Here is a 15,648-nt window from a genome sequence, read left to right on the forward strand (position 1 = left end):
CCTTCCTCTAAGTCTTCCCATTCTATTGTTGAGTAGCAGTGCTATCAATTTCTTTTTTCATGAACATAAAAAATATTTCTATATCATAATGAACTGCTGAGGCCAATACAGAGTTTAACTTCATAGCTTTAACAACTTCTGTGTTAAAGCAATAACATTAAATAAGATATCAAAGGAGGTTAGGAAGACTTTCTCAGAAAAATTTTAAAGAAGAGTAAGTAATTCTCAGTCTGGAACGAGCCAGGCTTTTCAGGAGGGTCTTTCCAGATAAGTCCTGGCCCAGGAATTCTCAATGCTGGGTATACATTAGAATCACCCAGCAAGCTTTCAAGAAATTTAATACTCAAGTTTTCCGAACATAAAAACATTGAAATAAGATTTTCTGGGGGTGTAACTCAGATTCAGTATCTTTATTTTTTATTATTTTTTTTTTATTTTTTATTTTTTATTTTTGACAGGCAGAGTGGACAGTGAGAGAGAGAGAGAGACAGAGAGAAAGGTCTTCCTTTGCCGTTGGTACACCCTCTAATTGCCGCCGCGGTAGCGCGCTGCGGCCGGCGCACCGCGCTGTTCCGATGGCAGGAGCCAGGTGCTTATCCTGGTCTCCTATGGGGTGCAGAGCCCAAACACTTGGGCCATCCTCCACTGCACTCCCTGGCCACAGCAGAGAGCTGGCCTGGAAGATTCAGTATCTTTACATAGTTCTCTCGGTGATCCTAAGATCTAGCCATGGTGGAAAAACCATTGTTTACTCATGATATCTGTTATATTACTGTATTTATAAAAGTTTTTAAAAAAATCTATTTCCTTAGCTTATTAAACTGAATCAATGAATAGAATGTGAAACTGGGTGTTCATCCTTGTGGGAGCAAAGAGGAAACAGCTTTTAAAGGATTTTACATTTTTCTTTTAATCTTTTATATAACAAAATAGTATATCCACATATGTAAGTTTAAATCATGCTTAATCTGTCTTTGATTTGTGTTAATTTAATTTTTGAAATTATTTGTTTTGAGAGGCAGAGAGACATAGAGAGATGCAGACAGACAGAGCTCCCACCAGCTATTCACTCCCCAAACACCTGCAACAGCTCCCAAAACAAAGTGTTAGCAATTCATTCCCTATCTCAGATGCGAGTGGCAAGGACCTAACTATTCAATCACCACCTGCTGCCTTCCAGGGTACATATTAGCATGAAGCTGGAATCAGGAGTAGAGCCAGCACTCCAAACTAGATACTCCAGTATGGAATGTGAGCATCCTAACCAGTGTCTTATGTGTCGATTTTATTTTGAATGTAGCTGTCTACCCCCACCACAGTCCAAAATCCTTAAAACAAATATTTCCCTCACATCCCATATCAAAGTGCTGATTTGTGTCCTGACTGCTCTGCTTCCAATCCAGCTTCTTGCTAACGTGCTTGGGAAACAGCAAATAAAGACTTAAGTTCTCAAGTCCTTGCCACCCATATGGAGGATCTAGATGGAGTCCCTGGCTTGGCTCCTGGCTTTGGCCTGGTCCAACCCCAACTGTTGTGGCCATTTAGGGGTGAACCAGTGAGTAGAGGTTCTCTCTTTCTCTCATCTTCCCTCCCTCTCTCTCTCTCTCTCTCTCTCTACCTATCTTTTTCATCCTGCCTTCCAAATAAATAAATCTGTTTTTAAAAAAGATAAAAAAGGAGTAAGGTTGAAAAAGAACAAGACAGATGATCTAGAAATAAAAAAAATACCGCTATGTATGTGAATTAAATAAAGCTGAAGAGACAGTAGGTTAATGGAAAACCAGATTTGAAGAAATTTTCCAGAATGCAGCCCAGCAAGATAAGCAGATTAGTGTAAAGATAAGCAGATAAGCTGAGAGATGAGGAGGATAGAGTGAGAAAATCCTATGCAACATGGGATGGGAGCTCCCAGAGGAAAAAAAGCAAAAATGGATGAGGCAAAACTAAAAGAGCAGTGGCTGCGAACTTTCCAGGACTGTTGAAAATCAATCCACAGATCCAAGAAGACCAGCACCTTGCAGAGGAAAAATAACAATAAATAGAAGTCTATATCCATATGCTACTTCTTGATCTTAGTGGTGATTAAATGGGTACTTTTACCTTAGGCATATTCATTGCGCTAATACATACATGTTCTGTGCAGTTTTTTTTTACATTTATTCTAGTTCTGTAAATTAGTTAAAATGGTTCTACATTCTGTTGCTGCATATACCATCCTCCAAAATTCAGCTGGTTAAAATCACAACTGTGATCTTGCAATTTCTTTGTGTTAGGAGTCAGGAGTGACTTTGCTGGGTGGATCTAGTTAGGGAGTCTCTTGGGAGGCTCCAGTTATCTAAAGGCTCCCAAGATGGGGGTCACTGGGTGTTCTTGTGACATGGCAGCTGGTTCTCCCAGAGTGGCCATCTAAGAAAGAAGGAGGAAGCTGTAGGGCCTTGTTAGGGCATGGTCCTGAGAGTGATACTCTGGTTGTTAGAAGACAGTCTGTTCAGCCATGCTCACAGGGAGAAGCGATGGGTTCTACCTCCTGAAGGGAGGACTGTCAGGTTACAGACCTATTTAAAATTATTCAGACCTAGTCACATCCTAATAAAATCATAGAACAAAAAGACCTCAGCTAGAGGGGAAGCCACCCTACCCTGCAAGGATACAGAGAGCCGTAGTTGTCTCAGCTACAATGAATGTTAACTGCAATGACAGACAAGTATCACCTTAGAATCCACACCCAGAGAAAATATCTTACAAGATGGGTTTAGACAAACAGAGCCAAGGACTTTGTCACCAGGAGATTGTCCTTAAGAGGAAATTCAGGCCAGCACCGTGGCTCACTAGGCTAATCCTCCACCTGTGGCGCCGGCACCCTAGGTTCTAGTCCTGGATGGGGCGCTGGTTCTAGTCCCGGTTGCTCCTCTTCCAGTCCAGCTCTGTGCTCTGGCCCGGGAGTGCAGTGGAGGATGGCCCAAGTGCTTGGGCCCTTGCACCCACATGGGAGACCAGGAAGAAGCACCTGGCTCCTGGCTTCAGATCAGCACAGCTCCAGCTGTAGTGGCCATTTGGGGGTGAACCAATGGAACGAAGACCTTTCTCTCTGTCTCTCTCACTGTCTATAACTCTACCTGTCAAATAAATTTTTAAAAATCATTTAAAAAAAGAAGAGGAAATCCATTTCGGGTAATGAAAATGTTCCACGGTTGATTGTGGTGGTGCTTGCACAGATCTGTGAATAGGCTAAAAGCCATGGAATTGTACTCCCTGAGTGGGCATATTGTATGGCATAAATTTTTTATAAACAAAAAATCAGATATTTCCGTTTAAGTAGATGCTAATCTCCTAATAATGTTCCACTTATTTCAAGGATTTTTTTTTAAGATTTTATTTGAAAGGCAGTGAGTTACAGAGTTACAGAGAGAGAGAAATGTCTTCCATCCACTGGTTCACTCCCTAGATGGCCGCAATGCCCGGAGCTGTGCTGACCCGAAGCCAGGAGCCATGTGTTTCTTCTGGGTCTCCCACACAGGTGCAGGAGCCCAAGGACTTGGGCCATCTTCCATTGCTTTCCCAGGCCATAGTAGAGAGCTGGAACAGACGTGGAGCAGCCAGGACTGAAACCAACACCCATATGGGATGCCAGCACTACAGGCAGCAGCTTTACCTGCTATGCCACAGCACTGCCCCCCCCCCCCAAGGAATTCTTTATAAAACTCAATTGCAGTATAAAAATTTTAGGATAAGATATTGGGCTTTACTATAAAAGAGTCTCATATTTTGTTGGAATCAAAATATAGTGTTATATGACTGCTTTGTGAAGATGTTTGGGATATTAGGGAGGAAAAATGGGCCATCTTATTCTACTTTCCTTACTAAGCAGTACAGATCTGGGAACATTTGTGATGAAGGAAGGAAAATCTCAGTGTGGAAGCCTGGAAATGAATGACTGGCACAGAACAAAGAGGGAAAGAGAAACTTCTCATACTTTCAGATTATCAGTGGATGGCTCTTAAGTCATCACGACAGTTGACCTTGTTTCAGACTACTAACTAAGATACAGTGTTGTAGAAAATTGACAAGACTAAGGCCAAAGGCCAAGGAAGTACATGAAATAGGGACTGTGATACTCAGTTGGGAGATGAGGCAGTGGGAGCAGCAAATACAAGCAATCCATTTTAAGAAAAATGGCTACAGCTGGGAGAAGAGAGTAGCGGCTAGAAAGAAGCTTGGGGTAGAAGAAGACAACTAAAACACATCTCAGCTTCCTGGCTCGGAAGGCCAGGCAGATGATGGTGCCCTCACTCCGAGTGGAGGATAGAGCAGAGTGTGAAAGAATCTACATCAGCAAGGGTAACACTGCATCTGTGGACATTGGATGGTTCATGTGACATTGCTGTTCTTGTGTTGCCATGGAGACTGAGAATTCCCCAGGACCCTTGGCTAACTAATTGGAGAAGGGATTGGTCTTAAAAAGAGATACTAGACACTGCCAGTATGAATGAGATAGTGCTCTAGAAATTAACTAAAAATAAAACATCTATTTCTTTGATATAAAAATAAACTGGCAGGGACAAGAACAGGCAAGGGAGATGTAAATTAATCCTACTTTTGTCACATTGAATTTTAAGCATCTACTGAGAATTCAGGGGAGTGGATATGGTCAATAAAACACAAAGAATAGGGCCAGTGCTGTGGTGTAGCGGGTAAAGCTGCCACCTGCCATGCCGGTTCGAGTCCCAGCTGCTCCACTTCTGATCCAGCTCTCTGCTATGGTCTGGGAAAGCAGTAGAAGATGGCCCAAGTCCCTGGGCTTCTGCACCCACGTGGGAGACCCAGAAAAAGCTCCTGGCTCCTGGCTTCAGATCAGTGCAGCTCTAGCCTTGCAGCCATCTGGGAAGTAAACCAGCAGATAGAAGACCTCTCTCTTTCTCTCTCTCTCTTTGTCTCTCTCTCTCTCTCTCTGTAACTCTGCCTTTCAAACAAATAAATAAATCTTTAAAAAAAAAACAAAAAGAGTAAGACATGGGCGCTGATATTCATTCACAGGACTAATATGTATCAAGCACCTACAGCGTGTACCAGGCACTAGCCTCAACACTAGAGATGCAAACTTGCATAAGAAATATTTGGCAGTTGAGAGCTGAGGACGCAGATATCCAGCGTTCAGTGGTTCTAAAGTAGCTCTCAGGTCAGGTTCCCAATGAAGGCATTGCTCTGATTTTTTTTTTTCTTTTTGACAGGCAGAGTTAGGCAATGAGAGAGAGAGACAGAGAGAAAGGTCTTCCTTCCGATGTTTCACCCCCCAAATGGCCACCACGGCCGGTGTTGTGCCAATCCGAAGCCAGGATCCAGAGGCTTCCTCCTGGTCTCCCATGCGGGTGCAGGGCCCAAGCACTTGGACCATCCTCCACTGCCCTCCTGGGCCACAGAGCTGGACTGGAAGAGGAGCAACTGGGACAGAACCGGTGCCCCAACCTGGACTAGAACCCAGGGTGCTGGTGCCGCAGGTGGAGGATTAGCCTAGTGAGCCATGGTGCCAGCCAGCATTGCTCTGATTTTTCACACTTCCACCGTTCACCTTACTTCTTTACATTCATATAATCCGCCCTTGTGATGAACCTTCCTCATTTTGTTTTTCTACTTCCAGATGTCAGAGAGGGTGGACTGGTTACAAAGCCAAAATGGAGTATGCAAAGTTGATGTCTATTCACCTGGAGACAACCAGACCCAGGACTGGAAAATGGTAAGGTTAAACCTCTTTTTCACACCAGAAATATGTGGGGGTGTCCCCACTATGCATCTCTTATTTTTGAAGATGGAATTCTTGGAAGAAAAGTTAGTTCTTCTATAACAAAAATTTCTATCTACAGTGTTTTTTTTTTTTTAGATTTATTTTATTTATTTGAAAGAGTTACAGAGAGAGGTAGAGACAGAGAGGTCTTCCATCTGCTGGTTCACTCCCCAGATGGCTGCAATAGCCGGAGCTGTGCCAGGAGCCAGGAGCTTCTTCCAGGTCTCCCACGGGGGTCCAGGGGCCTAAGGACTTGGGCCACCTTCTGCTTTCCCAGGCCATAGCAGAGATCTGGGTTGGAAGTAGAGTAGCCAGGACTCAAACCAGTGTACATATGGGATGCTGGCGCTTCAGGCCAGAGCTTTAACCCACTGTGCCACAGTGCCAGCCCCATCCATCTATAGTGTTTTTTAAAAATTGTCTATCCTGTGTATATCTTTGGCAGGAGAATATGCTCTTCTTTTAAAAAAGATTTATTTATTTACTTGAAAGTCAGAGTTACACACAGAAAGAGGTAGAGACAGAGGGAGAGGTCTTCCATCCGATGGTTCACTTTCCAGTTGGCTGCAACAGCTGGAGTTGCACCAATCCAAAGTCAGGAGCCAGGAGCTTCTTCCGGGTCTCCCACATGGGTGTAGGGGCCCAAGGACTTGGGCCATCTTCTGCTGCTTTCCAGACCACAGCAGAGAGCTGGATCGGAAGTGGAGCAACCGGGACTAGAACTGGCACCCATATGGGATGCTGGTGCCTCAGGCCAGGGCGTTAACCCACTACGCCACAGCGCTGGCCCCAAGAATATACTCTTAATTCAAGAAGCATATATATTAGAGCTGTAAAATTTCATTTCATCTTCCAACAGATAAAAATGTACTTAGGGCTTGTAGAATATATTTTCTGAAATGTGAGGTGCCTTAAAATGCTCAGAACTCTAAACTTTCAATAACATTGTCATTGTGCCTTCATCATTCAAGAGACATTTATTAAATACTTAGTATCAGGCACTGTATCCATTAGGGTCCAGTGAGAATATGGAAAACACACCAGTTATTAGGAAGAAATCATTGACATTGACTACTTAACTCCCAGAGGGCATAAAAGAGGACTCCAGGAGTTCCAGAAACGCCAAATGCAGGTGGCAGTTACTATCCCTAGACTGAGAGAGGTACAAAGGAAGAAACCTGGAATTCACAGAAGTTCCCTCTCCCTCACCCAAGGCTCTTCCAGTTTCTTCCTGCCACAGGAAGCTTCACAAAGGATGCAGTAGGGCCAGATGGGAAGCCACTGCCTCTCACCATAGCTGTGCTGTGCTCCTCCTGTGTCCTCTACTGCCAAAGGAAAAATGTTTAAAAGATCGAGTTCTGGTATCCCAAAGGGAGGCAAAGGGTGAATTTAGAGTGAGAGGTAATAAATCAATAACTGGCTGAGACCTGTGCTGAGTGTTAGGGTCAGAAATATAAAATCGGGCAAAATTCTCACCTTTTAAGGACCTCATAATCAAACGGAATCAGCACTATAATTCATATCTTCAGTATTAGCATTTGTCAGGGGCAGGCCTTTTAGCCCAGCAGTTAAGATGCCAGTTGGGATACCTGTGTCCCACACCAGAATACATGGGTTGGATATCCAACTCCACCTCCTGACTCCGGTCTCCTGAAAACGCAGCCCCTGAGAGGCAGCAATGATGGCTCAAGTAATTGGGTCCCTGCCACCCATGTGAGAGACCTTGTTTGAGTTCCAAACTCCCAGTTTCAGCCACCCACTCCACCCTGCCCCAGCCATTGCAGGCATTTGTGGAGCGGGCCAGCAGATAAGAGCTACCTCTGTCTGTCACTTTCTCTATCTTATTTACTTCTCAAATAAATTAATTTTTTTTAAAAATGAAAGAATTGGAGATTAGGCATAGTTGTTAAAACACCAGTTGGAATGCCCAGATCCTGCATTGGAATACCTGGGCTTGAGCCCTGGCTCTGCTCCTGACTTAAGCTTCTTACTAATGAGCACCCTGGGAGGCGGCAGGTAAGGGTTCAGTGCTTGTGTCCCTGCCAGAACCACATAAGAGACCTGGATTGAATTCCCAGTTCCTGGCTTCAGCCTGACCAAGCCCAAGCCATTGCAGGCATTTTAGAGAATGAACCAGTGTATAGGAATGCTCTGTTTGTTGCTGTCTCTCTCTTTCTATTCTCAATTAATTATCTTAAAAATACCTATTAAACACCAGTTGGATGACCCACTGTCTTTTGTCTAAAATTTACTTGGTCTATCTATATTTAGACTAAAAGAAAACACAGATCTATGCAAGATATTAAGACATATACTTAGACAATATCCAATGACTAGAAAGGCCAACTAAGACTGCTTCTACTTAATCTTATATTTATCTCTGTCTTTTCATTTTGAGGAGAAAAAAAAGGCAGATCAGTTTCAATGGGAGGCCAAAGAAACAAAAATCCTTTGATTTTCACTAAATGAGCAGCACAATGAGAGATGCAAAAAATAACAAAATATTTTCTGCCTCCATGAATTTTATCACCCATACATGACAATATAAATATAATTTAAGAGCTTTAAACAATAATTGGACATTAACAAAAAACAGTTCATGACTATGTGCCAAATAGATTTTCTGGACAATTGCTGTAGATGCTTAAAGAATGAATCATTTCAAAATGGGAGGTGGGCGTGGCCATTGTGGCACAGCACGTTAAGACACTGCTTGGTACCCACCTCCCATATCAGAGTTCCAGGGAACAAGTTCTGGCTCCTCTACCTCCAATACAGCTTCCTGCTAATGCCTCCTGGAGGCAGCAGTGTTTGGACTCGTGCCACACATGTGGGAGACCTGGATGGAGTTCCCTGCTCCTAGCTTCAGCCTGGCCCTGGTTATTTGCAGGCATTTGGGGAATGAACAAGTGATGGAAGATTCTCTGTCTCTGCCTCTCTCTCTCTCTCTCTGCCTTTCAAATAAATGGAAAAAAACAAAAAAGTGAAACATTAAAAAAAATGCCTATATTTAAAAACTGGGCAGTGACAAAAGAAAATTTTATAAGGCATTTAGTTGAGTTGGATGAGGAGAAATGGGACAGGGAGGTATATAGTCGACTTATACTAAGCTGCTGAAGCAGAAGATAGGCGAGCAGAGAAAATTAGGGCCATTGACCCTTCTTATATTCTTCTAAATGGACTTGAAAATTCGCCTGATTCAGAAGCAGTTTGGCATCCTTCTCCCCAAGTTGCTCAGGATCCTGAAGACAAAGGTTATAAGAGGGTGTTCATTGACAGCCCTGGAAGAAATGCAGGTGCTTAGTTTTTTAATCTTAGCTACTATGACCTGCAACCACTTTTGCAATAATTCTTGTTAATCCAGTGGAATAATAGATACAGGGTACACATATTTCAGATTTTAGAAACCAGACAATAAAAACTGATAAACAGGCCGGCGCCACGGCTCACTAGGCTAATCCTCCGCCTTGCGGCGCCAGCACACCGAGTTCTAGTCCCAGTCGGGGCACCGATCCTGTCCCGGTTGCCCCTCTTCCAGGCCAGCTCTCTGCTGTGGCCAGGGAGTGCAGTGGAGGATGGCCCCAGTCCTTGGGCCCTGCACCCCATAGGAGACCAGGAGAAGCACCTGGCTCCTGCCATCAGATCAGCGCGGTGCGCCGGCGGCAGCGCGCCAACCGCGGCGGCCATTGGAGGGTGAACCAACGGCAAAAGGAAGACCTTTCTCTCTGTCTCTCTCTCACTGTCCACTCTGCCTGTCAAAAAAAAATAAATAAATAAATAAATAAAAAACCGATAAACACAGCAAGCTAACACAGTTCTGCAGAGTTTATTGCAAGGTTCTACTTTTGTTTCCTTTTTAATGTTCCATGAAAATAATTGAAAAAGATAAAAGAATAAATACCATATCTTCATTATAATAAGGCTTTCCTATACCGTATATATTACAGCCCAGTTACGGAAACTTGCCTATTTTTAGGCGTATGTTCCTGTTCCATTCAGATATGAAAGCAAATGCATGTTAAGTACTTTATTTAACTCATAAGAGGAAATTGGTGAAGTGTTAACAGCCAGGTCAAAGGAGAGTTTTTTAAAAGATGCATTTGTTATCCAGAATATTAAAATGAATGGTGCAAATGGAGGAAAACAATCCCTGTCCACAGCGGGGAATTGAACTCAGCTTCTACCAGATAGAACTTACATGTCTACAGACAAGAATCACTTCTTAAATCATTTATTTATTTGAGAGGCAGAGAGAGAAAGAAGCCATAGACGAAGAGACAGAGATAAACTATCCACTGGTTCACTCCCTAATTGCCAGTGACAGCAAGGGCTGGGCCAGGTCAGAGCCAGGAGCCAGGAACTGAATCCATGTATGACACAGGGGTGGAAGGGACCCAAGTGCTTGAGTCACCACCTGCTGCTTTCCATATGCACATCAGCAGGAAACTGGAATTGGGGACCAATCCAGGACTCCAACCCAGGCACTCCAATATGGGATGTGGGCATCCCAACCAGTGTCTTTACCACTGTACCAAAATCCATTATTTTGCATTGCTCTCAATTACCTACAGTTCACAGAGCTGCAATATAACTCCTACAGAATCAAAATAAGAATCAGGTCATGTAGATGGCTGTAGACAATGCTTTATATACAGACAATGCATATAGTTTTTTACTGAAAAATTTCTCCTTCATTCTGATTAAAGATAAGCTCAAGGTAACATTACTCTTGATGACAAAAGACTGGTTTCATCAGATTTGGCCTGATTATTTTATGTACATACAACAACTAGATAGGCATCCACAAGTTTACTTTATTGGAAATTTTCATAAGGAGGCTATGAAAGACTTTTTAAGGCTTAGATTAGTTTCTACCCTGAGACTAGAAAGTCAGGCCCAATCCACCATGATTGAGCTGCAGTCCCTAGAAAAATAAGCATGTGTACAAGTTTCTCTAAAACTATTTGTTCCTAATTGTAATCTCAACAACCTGTATTAATCATAACTTTTAACCAAAGTACTTGCTATGTTTTAATAACCTTATCTTTTAGTTCTATTTTCACAGACCTTTAAAGAAATTTATTTTTTTGCAAGACAAAGAGACAGAGACAGAAATATCTTCCATTTGCTGATTCACTCCCCAAATGGCCACAACAGCCGGAGTTGGACCAAGTCAAAGCCAGGAGCTAGGAACTCCATCTGGGTCTCCATATGGGAGTGAAGGACCCCAGAACTTGGGCCATCAATTGCTGCCTCCCAGGATATGCATTGGCAGGAAGCTAGAATGGGAAACGGAGTCAGAACTCAAAGCAGCCACTCTGATACAGGTTGCAAACCTACCAACCACTGCACTAAACACCCACCCCTAACCAAAATATTTTCTATTCTGTTCCACAAGGAAGATGGTGGGAGGGGTGTATCTGAGAGGAGGGGTGGTAGCCTATACTATGAACTGTCACATAACAACAGACCAGCAGAATTCATGAACACACACGAAGACAACTTCCTACAGTCCCGTGTATCTATGGTACAACCTAAAGTAAAAGTGAACACATTCAGGAACAGACTCAAAGATACAGCCTGTCTATAGTCATGAAAGAAGCAAAAGTGTACAAACTTTATGCTTAGCTGTCAAAGCTTCAGTATTTTGTCTTACTTAGAAATATATCCAATGAATATATATTAACTCACTCAATCCAATGTTTTAAGTTACATAATGATGTTATAAATTTATCATCAAACTGATATACTATGAAACAATAGTAGCTTGAAATAAAATTTTTCTTTTTTTTATTTTTTAATTTTTTTATAATTTTTTTTGACAGACAGAGTGGATAGTGAGAGAGAGAGAGACAGAGAGAGAAAGGTCTTCCTTTTTGCCATTGGTTCACCCTCCAGTGGCCGCTGCGGCCGGCGCATCTCGCTGATCCAAAGCCAGGAGCCAGGTGCTTCTCCTGGTCTCCCATGCGGGTGAAGGGCCCAAGGACTTGGGCCATCCTCCACTGCCTTCCCGGGCCATAGCAGAGAGCTGGCCTGGAAGAGGGGCAACCGGGATAGAATCCGGCGCCCCAACCGGGACTAGAACCCGGTGTGCCAGTGCCGCAAGGCAGAGAATTAGCCTGTTAAGCCACGGCGCCAGCCAAAATTTTTCATAATTTATTTTTTCATATCTTAAACAAGAAGTTTATTAATAATATGTCAGTACTGTAAAAATTTATACTTGTGTTATACTTAACATTAATAAATTAAAAATGTCATACCTATTTTCATTAAATAAAATGATTAAACTAGTTTCATTTGCTGAAGATTTCCCAGACTTGAACTTGAATTCAAAAAATGTTTCTTATAGTTTCTATAAATACTTTTTTCATAGCATCTTTAAAATATTAGATGTTCAACTTCCTTATTTGCTAGGGATCTCAGTAATATTCAATTTACATAAATATATATACATATATATGCCAATCAGAATAGAGTTTCTTTAAGAGACCTTGTAATATAACTTACTAGTATTATCTGGAAGTGGAAAGACGTTGGTGCTTTTCTGAATTACAGACACACATAGTGATACAGACACTGATGAAAACAGTTTATAGCTTCAATTTTAAACTTTCAGCCATGCATCAAAAGTAAACACAGAAATAGAAAATTCACTGTCCAGATACCAAAGAGCTCTTCTTCCAAGTAGGCACAGAATTCTTCAGTGACTTGAGCTTATCGTGGACCAAAAAATAAATACTAGCAAAAGAGATTTTCTGTTGTCTCTCACCTAACAGAGGATAGATCTCTATAAATCAATGATCCATTAAAGACATCACCCAGGGGCCGGTGTGGTGGCACAGTGGGTTAAGCTGCTTGCAATGCTGGCATCTCATATCAGAGTTTTAGTCCCAGCTACTCCAATTCTGATCCAGCTTCCTGCTAATATTGCTGGGAGGCAGTGGATGATGACATACTTGGGCCAATGTTACCCGTGTGGGAGAACAGGGTAAAGTTCCTGGCTCCTGGCTTTGGCCTGGCCCAGCCCTGGCCATTGTGGCCATTTGGGGAGTGAACCAGCAGGTGGAAGATCTCTCTCTCTCTCTCTCTGTTTCTCCCCCTCTCTCTGTAACTCCGCTTTTCAAATAAATAAAACGAAAATATTTTGAAAAATAAAAATGTTTCAACTCACCATTATTTTTTGAAAAAGAGAGCAGTTACTCAATGATCAGACAATGAAACTCATCATCATTGCTGTCACCAGTAATTACTGACCATCAATGGACCAAAACTAAAAGCAAAAATGAAACTAGGAAAATAGAAGGTCTGGAAAGTTCTATTGCCGCTCTGAGGACCAAGAAAAGACACACCTGATGATGCCCATCACTTATGATGACCTTGGGTGAATCTGTTGGGTATCTTGGTGGAAAACTTCCAAAACCATTAAAAGATAGTTTTCAGAGAATGATACAATCATGACCCTCATAATTATACTTGTATAAAATGGACACGGATCTTTTTTAACTCGTGAATGAGGAACTGGTGAGGCTCAAAAGACACATAATATAGATCAGAAATACTGGAGTGGGCACACAAAAGGGGACAAACCTGAAAATTTTTATAGGAGGAAAGGAAATCAGTCAAGCTCTCGTCATCTGTGTGTAGACAGGAATTATATTGCATTGTTGTCAGTTATCTGCTGCTATAGATAATCTGATGATGTGGAAGGTATGCCATAGACAATGTGTATTCTCCACTGAAGCACACAATTTTCCCTAGAGTAACTATTATTCACATTTGGAGAGCCATTTGAGAGAATTTTGAACCAAGCACTATGGCCCTTAACCCCAACGTGGTTAATAGGAACCTTAATTCAGCCCTGCAGAGTGCTCATGCATCTGCTTCTCTAACCTTCAAAGTCATCAAAAACATATGGTACTGGAATGGTGGGGAGCACTCAGAATGGATTTGAAGGGCAGGCATTTGATCCAGTGTTTAAGATACCAATTAAGATGCCTAGACTCTGTATCACAGTGTGTGGGTTTGTTCTCTGACTCTGGCTCCTGACTAGAACTTTCTGCACATGCAGGCTCTGGGAGGAAGCAGATGATGGCTCAAGCAATTAGGTTACTGCCACCCACACGGGGAGACCTGTATTGAGTTGCTGATTCCCATCTTGATCCCCTGTCCAGCCTTAAGCATTACAGGCATTTGAGGAGTGCCAGCAAGTAGAAGTTCTCTATCTTTCTGCCTCTCCCACATAAAGCTTGTTTTAAATTAACTGGCTTTGAACACTAGCCCCAATCATGCACTAACTGTGAGATGGTAACCAAATTACTCAACTTTTCCAGGCTTCTGTTTTCTTACCTGTGTAACTGCAAGAGTAAAACCTACCTTTGAAGTGTGAGTATTAGGATTAACCAAAATAATTTATGTAAAACATTTAGCACAGTGCCTGGCAAACATAAGTATTTAACACATAGGAGCTAGTAACTGTAGGACACTATCCAGTAATAAAAATACTAAATTATTTTTTAGAGAGGAGCAGTATTTATGGTCATTCCCAGATAAACGCATGAACTTGGGTAATTACATTTGACAAGTAGGTCACTTTCACATGCATCATCCTGTTGTATCCTAGGTTCCAGTGAAGAGTTGTTTCCTCACATAGATTATAATATGGAAACACGTACATTTGTTCATGTGCTTGTCACCTTTAATCTCTATCAAAGACATCAATGGGTCCATCACACAAAACTAATAAATTGCCCACAGATATTAACTTCCCAGTTATAAGTCATGTTAAGAAATGTCACCTAGTCCACTGAAAGCCATTTTGCATATCAGACTGTGCTGTTATTAATTACCCAGCAAAGTTATTAACTACATATAATTTTCCCTTTTTAGAAAACTATGTTTTTAATAAGAGACCTAAATAAAATGAGATAAACCACAAAGAAAATAGAAATTAATGTGAAAATAGCAATGTCAATACAAGAAAAAGTATACTGATTCAGTTCAAATGCTGACTCTACACAGCTGATGACTGTGAGATCTTAAGGTACTTTTAAAGGTTCATATAAAGTGGAATTAAAAGACAAGCTTATTTCAGTTCAAAAATATTTTGAAATCCATGCATATTTCTGCATGATATATATTTTCATGAACTTCAAAAGTTCTTCAAATTTATTTAACTTTTATTTATTGTGAAAGGGAGAGAGAGAGAGAGAGAGAGAGAGAGGACTCTCATCTGCTGGTTCATTCCCCAGATGCCCACAACAGCCAGGGCTGGGCCAAGTCAAAACCAGGAGCCAGGAACTCAACCCCAGTCTCCCACGTGGGAGGCAAGGATCTATCTACTTGAGCCATTATCCACTTCCTTCTAGGGTGTGCATTAGCAGGAAACTGGAATCAAGAGCAGAGCTTGGACTTGAACCCAGACACCCCAGTATGGGATACAGGCATCCCAAGCCATGTCTTAAACTCTATTTCAAATGCCCATGCCTCCATGGAGACCCCTTGTATATAGTGAGAAGTAACAGAATGTAATAGCTGAGAGTATGGGCATTGGAGTTAGACTGCCTAGATTGGAATTCCTACTTCATCAACAATCAGCTGGATAACTTCATATGAGTAGTTTAACCAGTCAGTTCTTCAATGTCCATATAATATGAAAGCTAATATTCAAGTTTGTTATGAGAACAATATTACATGAGATAATAGTCTTAAGATACTTAGAGCAGTTCCTGATACACAGTGAGCACTCAGTAAATGGTTACTCTTCTTGTGATGATGGAGCAAGCTTGCAGGGGGAGGGGGGGCAGAGGAGGGGATGCTGACGGTTCTTGTGGTTGCCTTTTGAGGTTGTCCTGAACCTTCCCTATCTTTGC

At 42.0% G+C, this 15,648-nt stretch overlaps 1 protein-coding gene across 6 annotated transcripts in view; it reads left to right on the forward strand.

The window, feature by feature from the left end:
- Window positions 1-15,648, forward strand: part of AKAP3 (A-kinase anchoring protein 3) — a 34,430-nt gene that overhangs the window by 6,012 nt on the left and 12,770 nt on the right. For all 6 annotated transcript variants that reach the window (XM_062194758.1, XM_062194753.1, XM_062194754.1 and 3 more), the window contains one exon: window positions 5,636-5,731. In XM_062194758.1, the coding sequence (XP_062050742.1) occupies window positions 5,636-5,731 (96 nt within the window). The remainder of the gene's footprint in view (window positions 1-5,635; window positions 5,732-15,648) is intronic.

Source organism: Lepus europaeus, chromosome 6, assembly GCF_033115175.1.
Source record: "Lepus europaeus isolate LE1 chromosome 6, mLepTim1.pri, whole genome shotgun sequence".
NCBI classification, from domain to species: Eukaryota; Metazoa; Chordata; class Mammalia; order Lagomorpha; family Leporidae; genus Lepus; species Lepus europaeus.